Raw genomic sequence first — 27,800 nt, forward strand, 5'->3', positions numbered from 1 at the left:
GGGAGATACTGGTCAGTGGGTTGGAAGCAGCCTGGTGGTCCAGCAGTGCATGGGGCTGTCTTATGAGGTGTGCTACAGGGTTGTTTATTTAAGCAGACCATCTCTTGGAGATGCTGTTAAGTCCCTAGATTGACGGGGACATTGAGTAAGAGGACCTCTGAGATCCCGGTGTTCTTTAATTCTCTGATTAAGGACATTTAAAGGAGCAGGCCAAGCTACTTGAAGAAAATCAGAAGAGAACAAGGTTTATAGGGCTTCAGAGACAAATGTTAGGATTCCGAGAAAGGCATGGTTGTTTCTGAATCAGCAGAGATGTTGGAATAGTTAAGACTGAAGCTTGGTACTAAGGAAGCCTTTGGAAAGCCTGAGAAGGAGCCGTCGGATGCACTGGGGAAATTGGATCAGAACCCATTGAGAGTCTGACTGTAACTGAGGAGCGGGACAGGGAGATGGAATTCTCTAATTGCTTACAAGTTCATTTTCTACCTGAAAATATTGAAACTATGAATCACACCTTGATCTGAACCTGTGATTTCTAGGAGTTTGTGCTTCTAAAAACCTGGTTCTTGGACCAGCCAGCTGATCAGCTGAGTGCTTCAAGGAGGAGAACCAAGCAGCTCTCCGTTTTCGAAAGGGCTCTGTAATGTAAATAGGAACAGCAATCTTTCCAAGTTATTACCCTGTTAACAGGTTGACAGATATGTGCAAATTGTGACTCACTGCTCAATTTGGCACGAAATTAATGTCGTTCTGCACCGCGTCTGCTCAAGTGTAAACTAGTCACCACTGCCGTGTTAGTGCTTGTTTGCCTATATTCCAAAGGTAAAAATTAAAGTCATTCGATCCTGCTGCAGAGCGGAGTGCAGCATATGGTGGCGTGTGGGAGGGGAGCGCGCTGTTCCTACCTGTCCTGGGCCCGCGCTCTGAGCTCTGCACGCGCTGGCGGGGCTGGCGGGGCACACAGAGGAAGCCAGGAGCCCCTCCCATGCCAACCCCCACCCTCTGCAGAAAGAAAATGTCATCTCGGCTCCAGCTTTTTAATTTGCCGTTCCAAGCTTTCCTTATTTCTGTCAAGTCACTAGTGGTGCATTTGCGTTTTGAAGGCTGGGTCGATTTGAAAATGAAATGTTTTGATTTTTTGCTTCTAGGATTCCGACATTGTTTTCCTCAGCGAAAGATGCAGCTGACTTTCTTTCTCTTTTTTGGCAAATACATAATGTCACCTGTAAAAAGGAAATTTGCATCTCCTTTATGTTAGGTGTGGGAATGAAGAACCGTCTCCTTGAAGCGCATTTTTGCTTAATAAAATCTTTGGGTTGAGCTTTGCTGAGCTTTATCTGAGATCACTGGCTGGGGAGGGAACCAAAAATACCGCCCCCGACCTCTCTACTTTCCCATGTCCGCATCAGATATTTCTTCTGGGGCTCTTTTCTCCTGCTCTGCCTCCCTTTACAAGTAAAGAGCTCGTATGCAGAGGATTCCAGAAATGTCAGGGAGCATTTGTTGCCTCTGCCCTTTTAGAATGCTGGACCCTGCTAAAAGCAAGCAAATCGAGTAGTTGGCATAGAGTCCTGGAAATCTACACCCTGAACATGGTTTCTGGAATCATCACCTCACCTACCTATGCCCCTAAATTCCCAGCCTACTAGAGAGACAGGTTTTCTAGAAAGTACTTCGGAACCTTCAAGGTGAAAGGTACAAGGGAGAGCAAATTACGATGTTAACTTTGTGCTCAAGTTCTGCATATTCATTTGCATTCTACTGTCCAGAGCTATAATGGCTATTGATTGAGGATGCGTTCAGAAGACATTGGCTGTCCCCCTCCCCGTTAGCATATACTTAACAATGACCTCCATCCACACAGGAGAGTGGATTTCTGCTTCCTGCTGAGTCTGAAGTAACTGGGTTTACATCGCACACATAGAGTTGTTAGCAAAGCAGTCTATAAATGCAGAAATGTCTCCAGTGACCTGGTGTGAACTTTTGACATGAATGTTGCCACCTGTCTTCCACCATCTCAAGAAACAGTAGGCAGTTGTGAAAAATGAGTTACTTTCCTCCTTTCCTCATCTTTTCGCCTCTTTTGTAGCGTTTAAGCTTAGAGCCAAGGTTGTGTATCGTGAAGCTGTAAATCTAGAAGGGACCGCGGGAGATGATGCATGATGTCTTAGTCAGTCTGGCTCTTAGCCATCCAGGAAAGATTGTTTTCTAAACCATTTTCAAAATCAACAGAATGGAGCCTTGCCTTTAAGCGGTACCTCTTTTCTTTTTAAGCTAGTTCGCTTTTTAATGCCACATCCTCACCTTGTGGTCCTTTCTTGAGGTGGAAGATGGCTCTTCGGTACTGAGTTTTAAAAGCCATTTGCACACTTGAAGAATACCCGAGTCTCCCCCCAGGCAGCCCCCTTTTCTGCAGGAGCAAGTAGCCTTCAGCGCACCCACCTCTTCTCGCTTGTCTCTGCTCTGGTCTTCCTATCATTGTTACTCACCACTGGGCCTTCTAGAGTTTCCCCCTTCCTTTTTCAACTTGAAGTTTAAAACTGCATATAACGTTCCCTAGGGAAAACCTGATAGGTTAATCAGCAAGATTACTGACTTCCATAGCTCATATGTTGATGTTCACTTTTTAACAACTGGCATTGTGTTGTCTGCTGTCTCTCATGAGCCCCAGGTTTCAAACTAAACTCTGTTCATGTTGTGAGTGGAGAGCGAATCTCCCTCTTCCCCCAAGAGAACATAGCTTTTATTTGTCCCTGATCTAATGGACATGTAATTTAATTTGTCGTATCCAACAGATACGAAATCCAATGTAAAAATCCTTAACAGATAGTTTTGCATCTCAGCTACTGTATCCTACATCCCCTTTGTGCCCGTGTGATTGGACGGTGAGCACAAATGCTGCTGTGATTTTATTCTCAGAGGATCTGAGCCAGACCCAGCTCTGTTGATGCTGTGGGTTGGTGTTTTCTCAGTGAGCTTCCGCTGGGGTATTGGGGGTGGGAGGGATTCTTCCTGCTAAGAGAGGACAGTTTTGCAGACTATGCCCACGATGCCCATGATATACCAGTAAGAGTATTTATAAATTTTAAGCCCTAAGTTTATGCCATGCTAAGTGCTTATGTCAGTTATCTCAATGATCATTGAATCCTAATAGGTACAGCTTCCATTTGGACCAGAAGAACAGAAGACTGCCTTTCAGAGGGATGTTTCCAAGAAAAAAATGGAAACTGATATGTCTGATATGTTTGACCGTAGTCAGAGAAGTTTTAGAGTCAGGTAGAGAGTTTAAGGGAAAAAATCGTCATAGGTACACAGAAAAAGAATCAAGTGAAAATCCAGTGAAACAAAAAAAACTGTACAAGTAAATAAATATACTCACGAGCCACTATGCAGCTCAGCTATTAAAAAATATATATAGCAGATATTTTAGAATGTAAACAAGAAATACTGATTTAAGCAAAAATGGTGAGATCATTTGAATTAGTTAGACTCAAACCAGAAAAACAGGAATGACTTCAGGTATTTAAAACAGAAGGAATTTAATCCAGCGACTTGATTATTGAGGTGATTGAGATGAGAAGCCAAAGAGGAAACAGGAAGGCAAACAGGTGAGCAAAACAGGAAGCTGCTTCCATCCCTAGACCAGGAGGACAGAGGGAGGGGCCCTGTAATTGGAGCCCAGTGGCCAGGAAGGTGGCAGAACTAAATTCTGGTCTATAGAAGAAAGCCACGAGGTCACACCTTAAAATGAAAAACCAGGAACTGGCATTAAAAACACATCATGTGGAAATACAGAGGTAAATACCAACAGAAATCACTAAAAAAATGGATGGTCACTAAATCACTAAAAAGCAAGAGGGAGAACTGGGGAGTAGTATTTTTCCTTAAAAGGCTTATAAATCCCATCTGCCTTCTTAAAAACGTATTTCACTAATGAAAAATTAAATTGAGAAGGAAAGCGTACCGTAGGTTTGTATTTCTGTGACTAGGGCTCCAGCTCTTACACCTGTGTGTCTTTCTCCCTCTCAGGTATGTTGACGACGTGATTAGCCGCATCGACAGGATGTTCCCTGAAATGTCCATCCACTTATCCAGACCCAATGGGACGTCCGCCATGCTTCTCGTAAGTTCTGCCTGACCTGTTTGTAGGGACACGTGCAAGGACATTGGCCTCCAGGTTAACCTGTTTCTGTGTGGTCGGAGCTCTAGAATGGAAATTAAATCCCAGTTTGATGGTGAACAGCGTTATTTCTCTTTACCGGCATTCTGTAGTACGTTCTACATGCTTTTGAATGAAATCGCAGAGCCCATCTAAGAGTTACCCAGACAGGAAATACAGTGTGAGACCCTGTCCCCTGTGAGTCAGTTCATGGTGTTTTGGTGAACCTGTCTTATAGTGTACCAAAGACAATAGGAACGCTCGCCTGTTGGATCCTGCTATGGGAAATCATTTATAAAATCCATTCCGTATTTGAAGAAAGTGTCTGAGTGCTCATCTAAGAGTTACCCAGACAGGAAATACAGTGTGAGACCCTGTCCCCTGTGAGTCAGTTCATGGTGTTCTGGTGAACCTGTCTTATAGTGTACCAAAGACAGTAGGAACGCTCGCCTGTTGGATCCTGCTGTGGGAAATCATTTATAAAATCCATTCCGTATTTGAAGAAAGTGTCTGAGTGCTTATCACTGACGGTTTCTGATTTTGTTGTTTCTTTTTTCTTTTTCTTTTTTTTTTTCAATATTTATTTATTCATTTGTTTGTTTTTGGCTGTGTCAGGTCTTAGCGGCGGCACGCAGGCTCCTCTCTAGTTGTGGTGCGCGGGCTCAGCAGTTACGGCATGCAGGCTCAGTTACCCTGCGGCATGTGGGATCTTAGTTCCCCGACCAGGGCTCGAACCCACGTCCCTTGCATTGGAAGGTGGATTCTTAACCACTGGGCCACCAGGGAAGTCTGATTTTGTTGTTTCTGATGTGGGTTTGCTCTGAGCAAGTTGGCCTCCTGACCTCATCACTGATGTTTGTATTCACATAAATTCACCAAAGACAGGTGTGTTTGGGAAATACGGTAGAATAGAAATGCTAAATTATAGTCGCAATTAGAAAGGCACAGAGACTGCAGTGATGAGGTGCTTTTCTGGCGCTCTGGGTACTAATACACATGCTTGGAGAGCCCTTCCTCGAGCACAGATTTTGAGGAGCCTCCATGTTTTACAGAAAAGGAGAATTAACTGGTTTAGAGTGATGGTTTTTGATGGACATCAGGAAGTCAAGCTTCAGGACTGAGTGTTTTTTTACGTCTCACTAGCACTGCTGCTCTGGGGCCTGGTGTGAAGTCCCCGGACTTCAGCGTTTTACCATTGTAAACTCTTATAAATAGGTAGTCACCCAGGACGAGCGACTGTTCACTCAGTCCACTCACCTGAAGAGAGCAGGCTTATTGTGTGTGCATGTGTGTTTTTCTCTTAAGAAAGGAAAAGACGTGGGATTGTTAATTGGGCGGGATTTCACATGCGAGGCAAAATCAGTGACGTTCATCTGGGTAACATGCTACTTTTCTTTAAAATTCTTTCAGTTAAAAAATACAGCGAATGAGGTAACACAGTGTTCTTTTGCTAGAAAAAGAAAACAATTTGTATATGTCTAGAAAAACATGCAATATTTTCTGCCCCGGTTAAATGTACAAATTGTCTAAATGTTAAGATCCTCTAGACCCAGCAGCTGAAACATAAATCCCACTTCCAGGATACTTGACAGGGACCAAAGAGTTAATGAAGATAAAAGTGAAAGTGTCCACAGTGAGATAGGTTTGCTCAAATTATTTCTGGGTCATTGAGCCTCCGTTTCCTGATGAAGGTATAGGGATTTGGCATTGACAGGAGTGAGCAGGGAGAACAGGCTTCTAGGCAAACAGTCTAAGATATTAGAGTTACTTCCACCTGAGAAAGTGGGCTTTTATTTCACAGCGACCTGTCAGCCTCATCTGCTTTCTCACTCAGCTTCTGTTTTCGTAGACTGATGGTGAGAGTTTAGGGGCTCGATCAAGGACAGAATTCGCTTTTATACACACCGTTTTCACTGCCACGAGTGGCTAATTCAGATCACTGTGCATCTGACCAGCAAGCTGTCATCTTCCTTAGGTGACATGGGAATTCACACAAGGTGGTGTCTGTTTATAGGAAGAGCAGTGGGTGATCTGATTCGGAATTAAATTGCCAGGTGGATAATCATACTTTTAACATCATGGCTTTACTTGGCTTTTACTTTTAAAGATGGTATTTTATTAGACTGCAGATCCCTAGGCCACTTGCTGTCACCACACACATCTTCTCTGAGGTCGAAGGGAATTTCCACCTGGGCGGAGAGCGGGACTGGCAGCTGCCACCTCCCCTTGTCCCCTCGCTAGTCACCTGTGCCCTGTGACCGGTGGAGACAGTGTGAGACCCGTGCTGTAGGCAGTGGGGCGCCACTGCACGAGGTTCAGGCAGGAGTGAACCTTGTTTTCTGGAGATCCTTCTGAAATGAATTGTGTGAATCTGGGAGGTGGTGCACTCTGAAAGCTTTGGGAGGCAAGTGAGACTGAATGGGGGACCAACCAGGCCGCTGAAGCAGGACGCGCGTGGGCAGTCTCTGCTGACACCTCCCTCTGCCTGCTTGGCCGAAGCCTGAAGTGCACCCGTGCTTTGTAATAAAGCAGCGTTTCCTCCTGAGTCAGCCAGGCTTCCGTGAGTGCAGGCGACAGAAACCTGCTCTGATGAACTGAAGCAAGAAAAGGGTTGGTTTTTGTCTTTGTTTTGCTTTTTAATGATGCTGGATGCTCACAGACATGAAGATAGAGCTGCCCTGCCAGGAGGGACAAAAACCAGGTCCACTCCAGGGGTGTCAGGAGCAGGACAAGGTCCCTTTTTTTTTTTTTTTCTGGTACGCGGGCCTCTCACTGTTAGGGCCTCTTCCGTTGCGGAGCACAGGCTCCGGACGTGCAGGCTCAGCGGCCATGGCTCACGGGCCCAGCCGCTCTGCGGCATGTGGGATCTTCCCAGACCGGGGCACGAACCCGCGTCCCCCGCATCGGCAGGTGGACTCTTAACCACTGCGCCACCAGGGAAGCCCGACAAGGTCCCTTTTGGACTCTGTGGCCCAAGTGATTTGACCTCAACTGCCTTTCGTCCTTTCATCCTGCGCCTGTGCTCATATATCCGAGGGGAAACACTCCCACTGGCCTAACCTGAAGTTGTCCCTCCCCCTGGGGGGGTGGGTCCTGCCTTGGCAGCCCCCGACAAGAATGTGGAGTGGAGGCGGTCATTCCTCAGGGGAAGAGAGGCAGGGCCGAGCACGCAGTCCGTATGACAGAGCACATGGCCCCTGCCCCCGGAACCACGCGGAGCCTTGTGCTCTACCTAGCGCTCATCTCCTTTCCTCCTCGTAGAGGCCCTCAAGGTAGGTAGCGCCGATGGGTTTCATTTCACAAGTGAGGAACCTGAGGTGGTGGAGGTCGTGGTTTCTCCAGGCTCGTGCAGCCAGGACACGGCTTCCAGGCCTCCGGGGTGCTTCTTCCTTCCGTCTCTGATTATACTTCGTAGTGCTGGTGAGTAAGATTTGGGTGATCAGACACCAGGCGGGTAATTTTTTCTTGTTTTTTTTTAATTGTGTAATTTGATGTATACAAAGGAATATATGTAATGTGTATGCCAGTTTAAAAGTGTAGTGATAAACACATGAGCTTACTACCCAGTCTAAGAAGCAGAAGATAAGCAGTGTGTGCTTCTCCCCAGTCCTTGCCTCTGCCCCCAAAATCACCACCACCCTGATAATCATCCCCTTCTCTTCGTTTTTTAAGTATGAATTTACCACATGGACATGGATCCCTAAGTAATGTATCGTTGAGTTTTGTTGAATTTTGAACTTTATAAGAACAGTGTCATATTGTGATTGTTTCTAAGAGGTAGCCATGTTGGTAGTTGTATCTGATAGTTTGATCATCTTCATGGTTATGTAATAGTTCATTCCGTGACGGTACACACTTTATTCTTTCTCCTGTCATTGTGTGTTTGGGTTGTTTCCGGTTTTGCTTTTTAAATAATGGTGGCGTGGTCATTCTTGCACATGTACCAGGATATATTTTTAAGCTTTCACCCACGCCACGGAGGCAGTGGAGGAAGGGCAGTGTTGGGAGCAGTGGAGCAGACAGCGTTTTCTTTCTTTTTTTAAAAAAAATAAACTTATTTATTTTATTTTTGGCTGTGTTGGATCTTCGTTGCTGCACGCGGGCTTTCTCTAGTTGTGGCGAGCAGGGGCTACTCTTCGTTGTGGTGCGTGGGCTTCTCATTGCGATGGCTTCTCTTGTTGCGGAGCACGGGCTCTAGGCACACAGGCTTCAGTAGTTGTGGCACGCGGGCTCAGTAGTTGTGGCTCGTGGGTTCTAGAGCGCAGGCTCAGTGGTCATGGCGCATGGGCTTAGTTGCTCCACGGCATGTGGGATCTTCCCAGACCAGGGCTCGAACCTCTGTCCCCTGCGTTGGCAGGCAGATTCTTAACTACTGTGCCACCAGGGAAGCCCCGGACAGCTTTTTTCAAGAGTCACTTGAATTGTGAAATGTAGTGGCCTGGTGTCCACACTGGTGTACAGAGGAGTCCAGAAGCAGCTCTGGTTAACATGGCCTGGCGTCCACAGTCAGCATGTTGCACTGATTTTGTTGTCACTGTAGATCTCTTCTGGTTTTGGTGTGTGAGCACAGAGGGGGTTTTGGATTTTTTGTGCACACACATGGAAAAATGGCATAAAGTCATTGAACTCCAGAGCATTCTGTGAACAAAGGGCAGGTTTGGTGATCCCATTTTGGTTTCCTCCCTCACCAAGCAATCCCTGCCCGGGAGCAGCAGGGTGCCTTAGATGTACGAAGATCTGTACCTGGGAGCCTCAGCCTGTCACCAACAGCTTCTTCACAGTGTGGAGGGGAAAGGAAACAATGAGGACTGTATTATCGAATTGGCACCTTCTAAGGCGATTTGGGGTCAATTTTGCTCCTCTGAAAGCTAAACCTGCCTTTCCTTGTTGGCCTGGAGATATCGGGCTTCAGAGCCCATCAGACGTAGGAGCAGTCACCTCCGGCCTCGGCTCTGTGCTTGACCTGGAGGCCCAGGCATTGTATCCGCTTCCTGCTTGTGGACACACAGGGAGCGCAGGCTCAGGAGGAGGGAAGGGAGGACAGATCGGGGCTGAGTCAGTGTTCGCTGAGTGAATGCACGAATGACGCAGAAAAGCATCTTTCTCTTCTGGACATCCCGGTTTCTCCCCATGGCTGCAATGGGGACCTGCTACTCAGGGGAGAGGAAACTAGCCTGCTTCCAGAACTCTCAGGGCGGTTATCACCTTAACTTCTCCTGGCACCTTTGTGAGCCTTGGGTCATCGACTGGAGCCTGGACAGGCCAAGTCCTGGCTAATATGAAATCTGAACTTTCAGCCTCTTACATAATCCTTAACTACACTCCGGCTGGCTCTCTCCGCTCTGGTCAGGGGCTGTTTTGGGGTTGTGGAAGTTACTAACTCATGATAAAGTAAATTCTGTTCCCGTTCTTTGAAGAGATGAGCTCAGTCATCCAAAAATAAATCTAGCTGTGTTGATATTTAGTTTCAGTTAATCTACCGCCTTACATCCCATTATTAATTTTCTTCAAACAGTCAAAATATTGTAAGAGCTTAACTGAGTCAGAGTAGAACAAGCAGCTGGCTTCTTTCGGCATTTAAAATATTAATCCACAATTTTTTACTGATCCACTAGGTATGAAAATGTAAGAGAAGAAGACAAAGATGAAGCTTCAACCATACTTGAAACATACCTTAATACGTTATAGATTAATCTTTATTGTTATATGGTTTACAACAGATAAATCTCATTTATCAATCTCTTTAATATACTTTTTACCAACCCTCAGTTTCTTTAACGTATTCATGCCTTGTTTTTGAATGACTCATCTGTTTTAAACCGTTTAGACACATTATCTCATTTCACTCCATCCCAAGCTCTCTGAGGTAGGAAGACTGTTGAACAGCTAAAGTGCTTAACTGTTTTGGGCCTTGATTTCTCCGCTGGGTTCAGTAGTTCTCAAACTTTAGTAGGCCCAAGAATCACCAGTGTAGTTTGTGGAAAATGCGTATTCCTGGCAGGCAGCCCAGAAATTCTGATCCAGCAGCTCTGGGGTAGAGCCCCAATGCCACATTTCCCACCCGAGTCTCGAGTCATCTATGGAGCATGTTTCAAAAAGCGTAATGTTAAACCATTGTGCCCTTGGAGTTCCAGTGAAGGTGGGCCTTTTTGATACGTCTCAGGCCCTTTTGTGAGCTAGGTTGCTAAAGCGTTCATATATTTATTCAGTAAACACTGAGCACCAGGAGAGGAAGGCATAGTGCTGGGTGCTGTTCAGCCTTGACCACAGTCCGTGTGCTCATGGAGCCTGCGTTGCACTCATGGACGGGAGACCAGCCAGGTGTTGCATAATATGATGGGGAGGGGGTGGGGGCAGATCCGGACAGGGGCTGGAGAGAGGAGGGCATGGTGCGGGGAGCCGGGGCTCAGGGAACCCCTCTGTGAGCAGAGACCTGCGGGAAGTGAGGCGAGCCTGGAGCCGGGCCCATGAGAGGCAGCGCGGCATCAAAGACCCGAGCCCAGGACGGTTTGGGTGCAGATCACACCCAGGAGGCTAGGCTGGCTGGAGTGCAGGGAGCGAGGGAAGAGAGGGAGGAGGTGAGACTTCCGAAACAGAACAGGCAGGGACCAGGCTCTGGGCCTCACAGACTGTGGGCAGGGCTGGGCATTTGATTTTTTTAATTTTAACTTCAGGTTAAATCGATCATAATCCTTGCTTGATGATCACAATGTCATCATTGATCCAGACATGGCCCTTTCGTATTTATTTATTTACTAATAGAGTGAACATTTGTGAACCTACCCCCCAGCCTGAGAGCTAGAACATTATCTGCAACCCTGTACCCTGTGAGTGTCCCCGGCCCCTGTCCTGTAGGAACTGTTATCCCTCCCTTTATGGGTCATTGTCTTTCCTTTCTTGAGGGAGGACCTCACACAAATCTATGTATTCCTGAATACATATGTATAGTGTGTTCTTTAATTGTGCCTATTTATCTTAAGGATTTTTAAAAGGGATCACATGTTGTCTTCAGGGACTTAATTTTTTCACTCAACATTCTTTTTTTTTATTTTTTAACTAAATTTTACTCAAATTGTTGGTTTAGCTACAATAGCTTATTCATTTTGCTGATATGAAATATTCCGTTATATGAATATAGCCTAATTTAGTTATCCATTTTTCTATCAGTGGTCATTGATTTGTTTATGTTTTTTTATTTTTGTATCATGAACAATCTGCTTTGAACATTCTTTTTTTTTTTTTTTTTTTTTTTTTTACGGTACACGGGCCTCTCACTGTTGTGGCCTCTCCCGTTGCGGAGCGCAGGCTCAGCGGCCACGGCTCATGGGCCCAGCCGCTCCGCGGCATGTGGGATCTTCCTGGACCGGGGCTAACACATATATATAGAACCTACGAAAAGAAATAAAAGGTCATGCAGAAACTGTGTCCCCTGCATTGGCAGGCGGACTCTCAACCACTGCGCCACCAGGGAAGCCCTGCTTTGAACATTCTTGTTCGTGTTCCTTGGGACCCATGGGCTAAGGTTTTTCTCAGAGCGACTCCCAGGAGAAGAATGCTTAGTTTAGGGAAATGGTTCTCGACTAGGGGTGATTCTTTTGCCTCCCAAGGGACATTTGGTGATGTCTAGAAACATTTTAAATCGTCACAACGTGGGGGGGAGGGGTATCGCTGGCATCTAGTGGGTAGAGACCAGAGATGTTGCTAAACATCCTGCAATGAGCAGGACAGTCCTCACTTCAAAGGATTGTCCAGCCCCAAATTAAAGTGCCAAAGTTGAGAAACCCTGGTTTAGGGCATGCAAATATTCAACTTCCCGTGAAAATGCCAAATGTTTTCCTAAACAGTTGCACTAGTTTACACCCCACTAACAGTTCTGAAGTACTAAAACAGGTTTTTCCCAAACATACAAAGACAGAACTAACTTCAGTTGTCCTTCAGAAAATTCTTGAGACCATCCAGTGCTAAAATTCTGTGATGCTACAATCACTTTACGAAGCTGTACCCATGTTTTAACATAGCCTACCCATTTTTTGTCACAGCACAGGATATTATCAGAATTCTTTGTTAAGTGCTTTTTTTGGAAAAATGCCATCTTATAAAATTTATAATAAAAGTCAGTTTTTATAGTGCTGCTTCACTTTTGACACATAAAAAGTTGGTTTACCAAACCTGGTTCCAAAGGACATTTATTTCCAAAAATCAGACCCATTCTTTACAACAGCAGTTCTCAAATTATGGTTTGGCAACAAGGGATTACAGAGACCCATTCAGGAGGTCCAGAGTCAAAACTGTTTTTATGGTGATACTCAGACATCGCTTTCCTTTGTCACTTTTGTTCGTTCACAAGTTCATGGTGGAGTTCTCCACAGGCTACATTGTGAGGGATGACATCATCATGTGGGCACCTGTTGGCTCCTGTAGTCTTGTGTTTTAAACATTTCTGTTTTATTTCTAATATGATAAATATTGACAAATGTATTCTACAGAAACAAAAGTTGCTTGAGGTCCTCAGTAATTTTCAAGAGTGTAGAAAGGTCCTGAGACCGAAATGTTTGAGAACTGCTGCTTTAAGAAGTATGTTAACTGCTAGGACTATTCAGAAGAGTTTATCAAACTAAATTTCAAAAAGTGGTTCTAGAAATGTTTGTTGCAATGCCAATGATATGAATGGAGATTTATTAGTGATTAAAAACTTTGAGGTTTAGAAAGAAGGTCAAGGGCTTCCCTGGTGACGCAGTGGTTGAGAGTCCGCCAGCCGATGCAGGGGGCATGGGTTCCTGCCCCGGTCCGGGAAGATCCCACATGCCACAGAGCGGCTGGGCCCATGAGCCATGGCCGCTGAGCCTGCGCGTCCGGGGGCTGTGCTCCGCAACAGGAGAGGCCACAACAGTGAGAGGCCCACAAAAAAAGAAAAAAAAAAAAAAAGTCAAAAAGTAAAAGTCAAGGGAATATGGGACATTCTACAGGACGACTAACTTAATGTGGGGAAAATGGAGAGGATGGAGTGCTTAAAAGGCTTAACAGCAGTGTGTGACGTGTGAACCTTGTCTGGATCCTGATTCAAAAAAACAACTGTAAAAGAATGTTTTCTAAGCAATCCAGAGGAGCTGTACATGGTCTAAGTTTCAAAGGATACCAAGGAATTGTTGGTAATTTTGTTAGTATTAGTAACATTCTCATGGTTATAAAACAAAAGGTCTGTTTTTTAGAGGCACATGCTTCAGTATGTAGAGCTCAAACGACATGATGTATGAGGTTTGCTTTAAAAATACTTCAACAAAGAAAACGGAGGGATAAATAAAGCAGGTATGGCAAAATTTTGATAATTTTTAAATTATCAATTGGGTGGTTATTAAGCAATCTGTCTTACTTCATGTTTGAAAATGTTCACACTCAGAAATGTTATGAATGGTTATTTAAATTCAGGTCTCTCCACATATCTTCCAAACAATATGGAAAAACAAGAACAAATAAAACTACAAAAACCATACGTTAGACACAGCTAAGAGACCAAGAACACCCACACTCCGAATTATGTGTGAGTAAAAAACAAACAAATCCTAATGAGCTATCACTTGCACACCCACTGTTAACCTTTGCTGAGGGAAAAATGCATCATACGAAAGAGTACATACTGTATGATTGCATTACATGATGTTTTAGAATGAGCCAAAACTAAGGGGAATAAAAATCAGAACAGCACTTCCCCGGGAGGGTTAGAGCAGGCGTGGGTTGGGAAGGGCATGAGGAAACATTGTGCGGTGGTGGAAGGGTTCTGCATTTTGACAGAGGTGTGGCTTACATGGTTGTGCGCAGTTGCCAAAATTCCGAGAATGGTACATTCTAAAGACTTATGTACTTTATTGGAGGCAAATTTTACCTCAGAAAACATTTTTGTAACAAACATTAAACTGCTTAATGATATGCTTGCCTTCATGTTTAGGGATGAAATACACTAATGTCTGCAACTTTCAAACTCTTCCAAAAAATAAGATGAATGAATGGACAGATAGATGAATATATATGTGATAAAGCAATAGAACAAAATGATAACAGTTACAGAATCTAGCTCATGAGAATACAGGTGTTCACCCGACAGTTCTTTCAACTTTTTAGGTGTTTGAAATTTTTCATAATAAAATGTTGAAGGAATAAACACTTCAACTAAAGAAATCCCCCCCACACACACACCCCCCACCACCAAGGAAGCAAAAACCACAAAGCAGAAGAAAGCTATTTAACACAGACAGCACTCCAAACTGATTTTAATACCCTCAAGCATTTGGAGAGGTGAAAAGACAAATCCTTAAGTCAGGAATTCAGAAATTAAAAACAGAAACTGGCAAAAAGATGAGGAAATGAAAAGGATTTACTGTACTCAGGAAAAAATGATAAAATTATCTCAAATTAAGACTAAATTTCAAGATGCTCAAGGAAAAATAGATTCAAACGACATTTAATAAAGGGTACTGAAGAAAGGCTAAGAAACAACCAAGAGAGTGAAAATCAGATGAAGAAAGAAGTAGAAAGGTTCAGAGAGAAAGTGGTTGAAGTGAGGCACAGACAGAGAAGAGACAACACATATATAATTGGAGGCCATGAAGAAGGAGAACAAAATAATGGAACAGAACCAATACGTAAAACTATAATCTAAGAAGAATTCCTACAAATGAAAGGTCTAAATTTGCACACTGAAAGATCTCACTGGGTACTTGGGAAAATTGACCAGCAACAATCACGTCTAAGATGTATTCTGATAATGCTCTCTGACTTCAGAGATAAAGATAAAGATCCTCAAGGCTTCCAAGCAAAAAATCAAATAACTTACAAGGCGAAAGAATTAGACTGGCATTGGATGTCTCAAAAACAATATATAAAGCAAGGCAATGATGGAGCAGCATTTTCAAAGAAAGTATGAATCAAAGGTATATATGTCTTTCAAGTATCAGAGAAAAACCATTTTAAACATGCAAGAATTCTCTACCCATTAGCCCATGTTGAGGAGTCTACTGGAGAATGAGATTCATTCAACAAAGAGAAGAGTGGGGAAACTTCAGCCTAAGGACTCATAGTGAGCATATAGTGTATTTAATTGCTGATCTAAGACTAAAACAAAGGTGATGAGGGTAAAGTAATAATATATAAATGTTATGTATTCTAACAGTAAAAATAATCTAAACAAAAAATGGGGGAAGGGATAGGTAAAGATGAAAGTAGAGTGAGCTCATTGATTTTTATATATGTAATAGGTAAGATTTAAAGGATTCCATTAAAAATTGATGAACAAAATGCTAAAATGGTATCTAAGAAAATGGGAGTCTAAGGGCATTAAAATGTATAAGTACAAAGGTAAGCGTGAGGACAAAAATATAAACCTTCCTAAATACAATTAATCAACCAGTAAACGAGTGAGCAAGCAAAGAAAACGTCACTTAGAGAAAGAAGCATTGGAAATATGATGCACATAATAACTGTACAATCATGTGACCAAGTTGAGACCACATGTATCAGTCTTATCAGTAAATGTGAGCAAATATAATACATTCATTAAAAGGTTTCATTTTAGCTGATATTAAAGTTCATTTGGAAAAGAAGCATGCAGAAAGGATAGGAAACCAAAAAAGAAAAGCTACCAGGGGATCTTGCCCTGTCGGACATTGAAACATACTCTAAAGCCTCTATAATTAAAACTGTGTGGAAAAAAAAAACCAAAACTGTGTGGTGCTGGCTCGTGGGTGGACAAATAGGCTAGTAGAATAAAATAGACTAGAAGTAGACTCAATTACATTTAAAAGTTTACGTGTGACAAAGGTAGGATCTAAAATCAACAGGGCCTCTACCATAAAAAGGAAAAAATTTAGGTGGCAAAAAAACATCACAAAGTCAGAAGGCAGCTGACACGCTGGGAGAAAATGTTTGCAACGTGTATCACAGATACAGGGCTAGTATACCTAAGATCATTTTTTAACTCTTAAAAAGGGTAAAAAGACCAAAAATAGAACAGAAAATGAGGAAAAGAGGCAGACAGTTAACCCTCTGAAAAGATATAAAAGTGGTACTTAAACATACGAAAAGATGTTCAACCATACCCATAATTAGAGAAATGCAAATTAAAACTGCACCGAGGTGCCATTTCTCACCTACCAGATTTGCAAAAATTAAAAAGTATAACAACACATTCTGTTGGTGAGCCTGTAAGGAAACAGCCACCATCGTACATTGCTAGTGGGAATGCAAATTGGTGTGACCATTTTGGAGGGACTTGGGCAGCGTCTGGCAAAGCTCTGTATGCATTTACCTTCTGACCCAGCAGTACTACTTCTAGGAATTTACCCTGAAGACACACCTCCAACAGTATGAAAATACATACGCACAAGATTATTAATTACAGCTTGTTTGTAATTGCAGAACACTGGAAATAACCTCAGTGCCTGTGCACAGGAGAGTGATTGAATAAATTATGATACAGCCACACAGTGGAGCCACACCACTGCTTTTTTTCATCTTTAAAAAAGAATGAGAAAGACCTCTATGACTCATTTGAAGTGATTTCTAGGATACATTGTTAAGAGAAAAAAACCGAAGTATAAGAGTATCCTTAATATGCTTCCTCTTTTGTAAGAAAGGAGATAAAGAATATCTGTTATCTTCTCATTTGTAGAGGAAGCACACAGAAAAGATGAAACCTGAAACAAAGAAATTGGTTAGAGGGAGGTAGGTGGTAATAGGGTAGGGTGGATGTGTATAGGGAGGGGGATGTGTCTCTGAGAATATCTTTTTGTTTAGTTTTGATTTTTAGAACCATGGTAATGTTTCATGTATGCAAAAAATAAATACAGTCGACTAGAGTGGATTTTTTTTTTTAAAAAGGAATGCAAACAGAAATAAATAAACCTAACCGTATTTCAAATGAATAATGTAACCACACTTTGGGGAAGGGATGGAGAGCTAACGCTAGTAACCTTTGAACACAGCATTGTCACTCTAGATCCTTGGGCTAAGGGTTGTTATACCTGTGAATAAATGTTTAACCTCTTGGTGGTTTGCCAGTTTTTCATAGAAGGTATGGGTTAACAGTTCTGAAACCACTTTATATGTATTCTAGGATTGAGGAAATAAGGAAATAAATTGCAGATAACGGGAACCAGATTTCTCCCTTTTGAAGAGGGACATTACCAAAAAGAAGGAAAAGGCTAGAATAAACCCTTGGTGTTGGAGTGAAAGTGGCAGTGTCAGTGTGAGCTAATTGTTTTTGATATGTGTATGCAGATAGATATAGAAATAGATACAAGTGCGTGTACACATACCCATGTGCACACATGTCCCAACTCCGTCTGCTGAGACGGTCTACAAGCAGTGAGACTCCAGGAACAATGGGTGCGTCTCTTGTCCCCATCTTTGTTTTTAAACATCATTCTCGCTAACAAGAACTAGGCTCCTTGGAGAAACGGCTGGTTCCAGAACACGGGCAGAGAAAGTATAAGGTGAACCTGGAACATCTCCTCAGGCCAAAGCAAGGGAAGGGCTCACCGAATGATGGGGGTGAGTGCAATGGACACAGAAGCCAGTTTGGCTCCTGTCAGCCAAGCCTGGGACCATTGAGCGCCAAGATAAATGCGATAGTAATGGATTACAGCCCACAGAAACCATCGTAATCCACGTGTCCATACTGATTGAAATAAATAAAAGAAGAAAGAAAGAAATGGGAGGTATCAGTATAACATAAAAATAGCTATGGGAAAACCATTCCTTACAGTAGCACGTGAACTAACAGATGCAGAAAGAATTAGAAAATTTGGCAGCCACCATAGTAATAATTGTTTTACATAAGAATCAAGAATCACCAATGAATGCTAAAATTAACGGGTGAAGGGTTGATGATAGACAGTATGAGTGTGGGTGTGCACACGTGTGTGTGTGTGTGTGTGTGTGTGTGTGTGTGTGTGTGTGTGTGTGTGTGTGTGTGTGTGTGTGGAGAGAGGGCAGATGGAAGGACCCAGGCCCAAGCTCATGCAGCGTAATGCTAACATATAGGGCCTGTAAGTCTGAAATCGTTCAAAATTATTTCAAAATAAGAAGTTAACATTTTTAAGCGAGCATATTTAGATTTTTACATTATATGAAATTATGTCTGGTCCAGAATGTGACCGTTGTCCCCACCTCTGCCACCACTGCCACCACCCTTGTCCACACCTCCATTACCTCTCACCTGGGTCAGTACAGCAGTCTCCTGACTGGTCTCCCCCCATCCCCTGTCTGCTCTGCACACAGAGCCAGAGAGTCTTTTAAAGGAAAACTCAAGAAGCGTGTCTTCCCTGCTCAGAACCTGCGAAGGCTCCCCATTTCACCCCGGTAGAAGCCCCAGTCCTTCTCGTCTGCCGTGACTCCACCTTCAGTCTCCCATCCCTGCTGACCCCCCTCCTGCTTTGGGGCCTTTGCCCTTAGACGTCTGCAGGCCTCATTCCTCATATCCTTCGAGGTTTGCTCTTGTATCCCTTCTCCGTAAGACCTCTCCTGACCAGTATGTGTAACTACCCCCTGCCCCGGATCTGCCTGAATGTCCTTTATTTTTTTAAAATAGTACTTTTCACTTTCTAAGATAGTACGTGATTTTCTTGTCTGTTACGTGAGTCTCACAGCTTGTGGGATCTCAGTTCCATGACCAGGAACTGAACCCAGGCCCTCGGCAGTGAAAGCGCAGAGCCCTAACCACTGGACCGCCAGGGAATTCTCTATGCTTATTGTCTCTTATCTGTTTCCTCCAGAAAGACTGTAAGCTCCACAAGAGTGAGATCTTGTCTGTTTGTTCATTGATGTGTCCCAAACCCCTAGACCAGTGCCTGGCAACATAGTAGGTGCTCGGTAATTATGTGTTGAATAATATTCATTCATATTGATGTGTGTATATAAAGAAACTGAATTAAAAGATTTTTTAAAATACTGAGATGAGCTATTAGGGGATGTGAGCCTGGAGTAGAGACTGTGCAGTCCTGGCTTTGAGGGAAATGGACACGCACCTGTTTGTACCTTCATCTGTAAACAGGGGCTGTCTTTACCCTCCTGGTAGAGTAGTGGTTACCTCACGGGGGAGGGGGAGAGGAGTTAGTTCTTTAACTTTCTACTTGAAACACTTAAATATTATTTGATTTCTTTTATTGTAACCATGCATTATGCTTAGGATTAAATTTTATAAAACAAAAACTGTCCTCTTAAGTGTAAAATTCACTGGGAACAGAAATACGGGCCTGATCTTACCGATTCCTCAGTGTCTTTGTTAGTCAGTGCTCTCTCTGTACCAGACACCAAGCTCAGGTCTTTAAACACCCCGCCTCACTAGTTCTGCCCGGGACCCCAGGAGGTAGGTGACTTTATCCCGTTTCCAGGTTAATAAGCTGGGATTTGCAGAGGATCAGGGTCACAGCGGAAAGATAACCCCAATAGTAAGTGACAGTTCAGGCCCCGGTCTGTGTGACTCGAGAGCTCAAGCTTTCACCCATTAAAATAAAAAATTACTTGAAGCTGCCCAGATGTCATTTCATTCATTCCCAGCCCTGAAGCATGTTGTTCCTGCTTCCTCAGGGTGTTCCTTGCCCTTGGAATATCCAGCCCCTGCGGCGCCAGAGATGAACTCGGGACCGAGCAAACCGAGAAGGGGAGACTACACTAGGGACGCAGAGAGGGGGTCACGGGCTCAGTAATTTTTCAGGGCCCACTGGATTCTGAGGTTTCTTAGGCAAAATATTTGCAGCGCTTCCATCTGAACATGGACACCAAAGTCATGCTTGGCTTTATCTTCTGAAGGCTTGTGATTTTAAGTGTGTGTAGATACGGTGTTCCATTCAGACATACAGATGGCATTTTTTGTGGGGTTCCCTCTCCTGTTCTGACTTAATTTTCTGAAACTAGCTCTTGTCGTAATCCCAGGGATCTTAAGCTGGCCCGTGAGCTCCTAGAAGGTACTGGATGGGCTTCAGGAAATCTCTGAACCCCTGTGTGTAGATACACTTACGTGCCTTTTTCTGAGGGGAGGGTATGTGGCTCCCATTAGAAGGGGTGGTTAATTCCCAGAGAAGGTTAAGGACACTGGTCTTAAACCCTGATGGAGCTCTAAGTCCTTTCTCAGGGAGGCTCTCTGGTGACTTGCTGATTCAGCCTCTAATCTTCATATTCTTGTTTTATAATCAGTATATTTTAACAGCTGTACTTCATTTCCACCTGTATTTCTGGTGGCTTCCAGGTTAAAACACAGTGCTAGAGACACTGCTCTTAAAGAGAATGGCCATGCGAAGGAGGGTCCTGGAGTGGGGCAGCTTACCCCAAATGCTTGTCATTAAAGGTGTTTTTCAGTGTAATGACAACTAAAGCATAAATAATTTTTTTTTAGTTACATCGTTTTTATATTCTGACAAAAGCATTTTTTTTCCTTAGAACTAATTTCAAGGAGTAGTTTATACTTTTCTCCCTCCCCTCCCCCTCCCCTCCCCTCCCCTCCTCTCCCCTCCCCTCCTCTCCCCTCCCCTCCCCTCCCCTCCCTCCCCTCCCCTCCCCTCCCTCCCCTCCCCTCCCCTCCCCTCCCCTCTTCGTTTCTCCCCCCTCCCTCCTTCCCTTCCTTCCCCCCTTGCCTTTTTTACAAATACCATTTACTAGGTATATGTTGTTTCTTTAGTTTCTTTACCTATTGGTTCAAGACGGTTGCTCCCAGAGGCAGTGGGACACTTGTTACATGAATGTGTGTTTAGGGCTAAGTGGTAATTGATAGTGTCCCTCAGATTCCCTAAAACTTTTGAGTCTAACTTAAGGATAACCTAGTTAGGCATCCCAGAACCGCCCCCACCCCCCCCCCGATGCTAATATGCCAATAATTCCTGGGGTCTGTCATTTCTAATGGTGCCTTGGAAGCCCATGATGCAGACCTCTAGTTTCCCTCAACACGTCTCAATTGCGTTTATCCCCCCAAACTTGGGAAGCACATTCCACCAACTCTACCAGGTATATTTCATTAGGCTAGCATTTATAATAGTGAATTTAAATGTTGGAGAAAGCTATTTGAACTCCAAAGGAGTTTCATTGGATTTTAGCTTTAAATATTATTAATTGATTTATGAAATTAATGTCTGGTGGAAACCTGTGGTACTTGCCTTTTTGAGGCGGGGTAAAACTGTTTTCAGAATTCAGAAAAAGGGGTTGAGTAAATGCACAGTTACCTTAAAAAGCAGTAGTAAAACCACAACTATCTTTTTTGTGTGTGTGGCTTAATTCAGTTCTATTCAATGGCGAAAGTGTTGGGTCTGTTTCCAGGGTACCTGAGTTCCAGGCTTCTTGTCTTATACCTGCTCCCAATTTGGTAGCTCTCTGCTCCATCACTTATCTTCATTTTTGTAGCAGATACAAGAATTGTATTGATCAAACACTGTGTGAAAGATGACCCCGAATTGAAAGCTCCGCAGTGAGCCGCCCGCCCCCCCCCCACACACAAAACGCCGCCTGCACGCTCTTCCCGACGCGCTGCCCATCCCGCCTCCCGCCTCCCGCCTCCCAGTCGGGCCCCGCCCACCTCCCCCCCCCCCCCCCCCCCGCTCTCACCTCTGTTGCCGGAATTCTTGCTGCAGCCACCTAGCTGATCCCCTGGTCTCCTTGTTTCTGGACGCTCTGCCTCCACTCCATCTTCCATACTTAGTGCTCATTCCAAAGGACAGGTCTCCCCAAGCCAGTCTCCTACTCCTTTGCTTGCAGGGTAAAGCCCTCCTCCTTAGGGAGGTGTATGTGGGCGGTCTTTAGAACCCGGCCTCGGTTTTCCTTTCCAACCTCTTCCCCTCTTATTACCTCCCACCACCACCTGGGTACCCTCTCGTGTTTCTCAGTGGAGGCACTCCTGGCATTTTGAATGGGACAGTCTCTCCTTGTATGGAGCTGGTGGTGTCTTGCAGAAGGATTAGCATCCCTGACCCCAGAATGCTAAATGCCAGTGGCTCTCCACCCTCAATACCTCCTCGTTTCCAGGGGCTCCTTAGAAACCACAAGATTCCCCAAACACTCTGTGCCCGTTTGCTTCTGTGCTTTGTGCCTGCTTTGCCCTCTGTGGTGTCCTTGTCCAGCTCCTGCCCCTTCTGGCAAAACTGCTGCGCCTTCTTTGAGATTGGGGTCTAATGTTACCTTTCAAGAAGCCCACCCTTACTTCTTCAGGCCGAGATAGTTCCATCCTTTGTGCTCCTGAAGTCCTGTTTATGCCTGTGTTAAAAAGAGTGCAGCAGTGTCCTGGACTGATCTTAAGTGGATCACTTTGCTTTAAGATGCATTTAACAGTACCTATAATCATGTACCACTGTGCACAAAACCTTTATGAAGAGCCTAAGGGGAAGTGCGCCACCCGGCCAGGTACCTGTGAGGATCTATGGTGATCCGCCCCCGTGCGTAGCACTGCATAGCCCTTGGTACTAGACACGGGGGACTTTACAAAGGAGAAGCGTTCTCTTGGTGCTTCATAATTTCCATAGGCAAAGAGACAATGTAAATTGTTGTTGTTGGGCTTCCCTGGTGGCACAGTGGTTAAGAATCCACCTGCCAATGCAGGGGACACGGGTTCGAGCCCTGGTCTGGGAAGATCCCACATGCCGCGGAGCAACTAAGCCCGTGCGCCACAACTACTGAGCCTGTGCTCTAGAGCCTGCGAGCCACAACTACTGAGTCCACGTGCCACAACTACTGAAGCCCCTGCGCGTAGAGCCCGTGCTGTGCAACAAGAGAAGCCACTGCAACGAGAAGCCCGCGCACCACAAGAAAGAGTAGCCCCCGCTCACCGCAACTAGAGAAAGCCTGCGTGCAGCAGCAAAGACCCAATGCAGCCAAAAATAAATAAATAAATAAAATTATAAATAAATAAATTGTCATTGTTGGTCTTGTTATTAGAAGAACAGTAATACTGATCAGTAGATTCTTTGATGCCCTGGCACTTGTCTCAGAGCTTATATTTGACCAAATGGAGCCATTTCTCTCAATACCCCCTGCAATCAATAATGTGAAGCAAAAATGATGTTACTCTTCCCTAATCATAATCTTTGTTCTGAAGAGTTATTAACACAGGAGTCCAAGCTGCTATTTTCTTTAGACAGTCGGGTTGTCCTGCTTCAGATTTATACACAGCAGTTGAATCTCATTAGCCCAGATTTACACGGCATAGACCAAGCGTGCAAATAATCAAAACTTTCCAGAGCTGCATTAAATCTTCAGCTGATTTTAAAAGCAGTTTATCTTGGTATTTTACTTTGTTCCCTAATCCCAATCTATGCAGTTGATTTTTCCTCCATTTAATCTTTTCATTGTGTCTGTGCATTGAGACAAAACAGTTGCTCGATTCTAATAAAAGTGACATACACAATCCATTTCGGTTGGCAATTGAATTAAAAGATGAGCATGAGTTTATACTAATATGGTCTATAGTGTTATTAATTATGTAAATTATATTGACTTTTAATTAAAATTAATTTAACTGATGGTGCTGTATGTAGTTACAGGAGTAGTGATTGACGTCATTCTCATCACCATCATAATCAACCCAGCTCCTAAGCAGACCTGGAGCCAGACGGCTAGGGTTCAGTGCCTTGCTTGGCCGATTCTAGCCATGTGATGTTGGGTCGTCACTGAATGTCTCTGTGCCGTCATTTCCTCCCCGTGTAAAATGGAGCTCTCTCGTGGGTTGTTGTGGAGATCACCTGGTTACTTAATCCTTGGAGCCAGGCCAGCCGCTGGTGAGCTCAGACGGCCAGGATGGGGGCAGGGCGTGGAGGGGGGGGATGGCAGTGATTTCTGCTAGACATTTGTTGAAGATCATGAAATTGTATGGGCCTTGTTCATGGCTTAATAACCATGTTGACTGTTGATCATAAACATTGTGAACATAAGAAAAATTTCTTTGTCTCTGTTCAAAAACCCTTTGCAATAATGTGGGACCTGTTTCTTAAACGTAGATGAGAATTCTCACCGTCCTTTTTCTCCTCGTTCTTGAATTATGTTTTTCAGTATGCATAGTTAAAATTTCATAGTGACTGTCTCTGTGTCTGCTTGTAAGGTGACTGCTCGGTGATCATGCTTATTTTATAGGGCGTCCGTTATTCCTCCATTTTGTTCAACTACAGAGACGTGAGGATTGTCAAACAGAATTTTGAAGTAGGGGCTTTGTTGGGTTTCGCCTTAAAGTGAACATTCATAATATTAGCTGCGACTTATTCAGGAGCTTCCCCCACTCCACTGGCTGTTCCTTCTCAGTCTTCTCTATAGATTCCTCCTCCTCTTCCCAGAACATTGGCGTGTCCCGAGCTCAGTTCTTGGGTCTGGTCCCTTCTCTGTCCGTACTCCCTAGGTGATCTCATCCATCCCAGGATTTTAAATACGTTTTAAATAGTTGCTGCTGAAGCCCAGGTTTACATCCTCACCCAGGTCTCTCCCCAGACTTCAGGCCCAGGTGCCGGTTGACGTTGCCACTTGCGTGTGGGCAGTGGTCCCCGTGTTAGGAAATGACGACTCCATTCGTCCTGTTGCCAGACCAGAAGTCTTGGAGTGGCCTCTGCGTCTCCTTTCTCTCACAGCCAATCCATTGGTAAATTCTGCGGGTTCTTCCTTAGAAATACATCCAGAATCCTAGTGGAAGAGAATATAAAAAAGAATGTCTGTATGTGTATAACTGAGTCACTTTGCTGTGCAGCAGAGACCGGCACAACACTGTAAATCAGCTATACTCCAACTAAAAAAAAAAAGTCAAAAAAAAAAAGAAGGAAAGAAATACATCCAGAATCTACTCACATCTCACCAACTCCACTCAACACCCCAGTTCCAGCTGCTGTCCCTTCTCACCTGGCTGATTGCAGCCTCCTGCCACCCTTGCACCTCTGTAGCCTTTCACACACTGTAATCACTTTGCAGCTAGAGCACTGCTTTTGAAATGTCACTCTTCTGCGTAGAAGACTCTACCAGCTTCCCATCGCACCTAGAGGTATCTTTACCACGACCTGTCAGACCCTACACGGTCCCCTTCCTCCCCGACCCCATCTCCCACCACTGCCCCCTGACTCAATCCACTCCGGCCACACTGACCTCCTCACTGCTCCCAGAGCACATCAGGCCTGCTCCGGCCTCGGGGCCTTGGCACCAACTGTGCCCTCTGCCCCTGGCTCTCTCCTTCGCTTGCTAAGAGCTTCTAGGTCTCCCCTGATGGCACTGTTTAAAATAGCACCCTACCCCGCCCCTTGCCATTCTGTCCCTTACCCTGCTTTGTTTTTCTTTATAGCATTTTCACCATTATGTATTTCACCATTATGCACGTTATGTATTACCTTACTGTCAATTTCCACCCTCCACAAGGCGAGCTCTTTGAAGGCAGGGACTTTGTTTTGTTCACTGCTGTATCCGCAGTGCCTAGAACAGTGCCCGGCACATGCTGAGTGCCCCGTAAACATTTATTCAATGAACATATGTGCTGTTTGCAGTGTAATCTCCCATCAGCCCTCTGAGGTAGGTAAGGCACAGAGAGAGGCAAGATAAGTTGCCCTAAGCACATAGCAAATAAGTAACAAAGCTGAGGTTTAAACTCTGTCAGTTTGCCTCCAAAGTACACGTTCTTTCTGCGTTACTGCGTGCCTTGTCATTTCTGGATGTTTCCAAACTGCTACCAGATCTCTAAGAATTTTATTGTGCCTTTGAAGACTTACCCTGTTGATTTTGTTCATGGTTGTCATCAAATCGTTTCTGAGTGTCTGGTTTCCACAGGGCTTGTACCAGTCACGAAGGATAAAAGGAGTGTTCGTGCCTGTCCCCTGCCCTTCTACTCTCCTCCTGGAGCAAATCCCCCACGAAACTGTGCATTCCCCCAGGAAGATGTGTCGTCCGGTTCTTTCGTGGTCCTTGTCAACTTTCCAGGCTTAGAACTGTGCCTGGCACAGAGGAGGTACTCCCTTCATAGCTGTGGAACAAATGAATGAAGACAAGGGGCACAAGTAAGTGCTGTGAGAGTTCAAGTTCTTGGTTTTTGCTGTTTCATTCAACAGAGGCCGACCGAGCATCGCCCGAGTTAGGTGTCTCCCCAGCGTTCAGAGAGTGGCTAGGCTCTGGTGCTTGTTGGGAATGTCAGTTCCGGCCCAGAGCCAATAGGGTGACCAGAGGTGGGGTGTCTGATTCAGATGGAGTTGTGGGGTCCACACCTTGAGAAACCCACTGCTGCCTAGTGAAAATACAGACCACAGGAGAGACTTCCAAACTGGACCATCGAGGAAGGGGTAAGGTTTCGGTAAGCCGACAGGAGGGCCTTCCAAGCAGGGAGAAAGAAAAGTGAAAGTTGAGACTTGTCTTTAGATCCTAGACAAGTCTGCCCCTGCCACCATGAATATAGTATTTCTAATCATCACTGCCACTTCACGTGCCTGCCGTGTGCTTGGAACTCTGTTTGGGTCTTTAATACACCCCTGTTGATTTGATATTCACACCCACACAAGATGTTATCACCATGGTATATAGACAGAACACTGAGGCTCAGAAGGGTAACTAACTCGCTCAAGGTCATGTGAAGTGATGGAGCTGGGATCTGAAGGGTGATCCAGGAAGCACCAAAGTCATGGTCTTTTCTGTCACCCTCTGCACTGTCCACTGACAAGATCTCATGGACTCAAAGGAGTACAAGAATCTCCTAGTACGTGTAGGTAACTGGGGGAAATGTACTGAAATGAGTCAAGTTTTCTTGAAAGCTCCTTAAAAGAATGATGGCTTTGGTAACATTTAATCTTGGTAGGAAATGCTTTCCAAATATACTCCTGACTTTCCCAGTTCTGCTTTCTTCTTTCACACAGGCTTTATCAAATGATTGTTTTGTTGATAAATTTAGTGTGCAGTTGGGACTTATATGTAGATTGTACCTACCCTCAAAGGGAGAGTGGGTTTTATAGCTTCCATTCATTCTCATTAAAATCAGAACATTTGCATCTTCAGTTTTACATCTTGTTCCAGGAATTTTAAGCAGTCTGATTGTATGGAAGTGGGTCGTATTAATTGCAAATGGGCTAGACATCTGCTCACTAACATGGAATGAATTTTTTTAGCTCTATTTTGTTTTTAAATATGATCTACCAAAGTGATTAAGTGAGGGCTGTCGGTACTGCTGTTACAAGAGTAGGATTTTCAGAGACTTATAATGTAACCCTAAAAATGAATTTGAGTGAATCTTTGAAAGTTCTTGAACTGGGAACAGTTAAACATCTTAGGGTTGATAAATTTTTATCCGCAGTCTGTCAGGGAGCTGTTTTCCATCATCGGGAACTCTGTTGGTCCTGGTGCGCAGTGAGCCCAGGTCCTGTGGGTTCCAGGCTCTGGGGTCTGTGATGCCTTGCTGTTTCTACCTGCGGGGAGGGAGGCAGGCAGGGAGTGAGCTGAGGTGTAGTATCAAACTGGAGGAACAGGATCCAGGCTGCTGGGGACTGGTTGAATAGGCAGGGTATTTCTTTTCTGGTAGTAATATAACAGTGTTTCCCAACGTGGACTTCTTACGACACGAATTCTTAAGGAGGGTGATGTGCACAGTAAGTTTCAGGAGCACTCACTGGTTAAACAAAGCTAGTTAAGCAGGTGCCTTCACTGCAGTCCTTTCCAGAGCCTTCAATAT

The 27,800-nt window shown here is 44.4% G+C and overlaps 1 protein-coding gene across 3 annotated transcripts in view; it reads left to right on the forward strand.

Annotated features, from left to right (window-relative positions):
* MED27 (mediator complex subunit 27) overlaps window positions 1–27,800 on the forward strand; it is a 199,184-nt gene that overhangs the window by 126,633 nt on the left and 44,751 nt on the right. Inside the window, exons 4-5 of one of the 3 annotated variants that reach the window (XM_060153991.1) lie at window positions 4,030–4,123; window positions 9,775–9,900. In XM_060153991.1, coding sequence (XP_060009974.1) covers window positions 4,030–4,123; window positions 9,775–9,780 — 100 coding nt within the window. In that variant the 3' untranslated portion in view covers window positions 9,781–9,900. Of the gene's footprint in view, window positions 1–4,029; window positions 4,124–9,774; window positions 9,901–27,800 lie in introns of those variants that run through there. The other 2 variants (XR_009541446.1, XM_060153990.1) reach the window with 2 other exon arrangements.

This window comes from Lagenorhynchus albirostris, chromosome 7, assembly GCF_949774975.1.
Source record: "Lagenorhynchus albirostris chromosome 7, mLagAlb1.1, whole genome shotgun sequence".
Lineage (NCBI taxonomy): Eukaryota > Metazoa > Chordata > Mammalia > Artiodactyla > Delphinidae > Lagenorhynchus > Lagenorhynchus albirostris.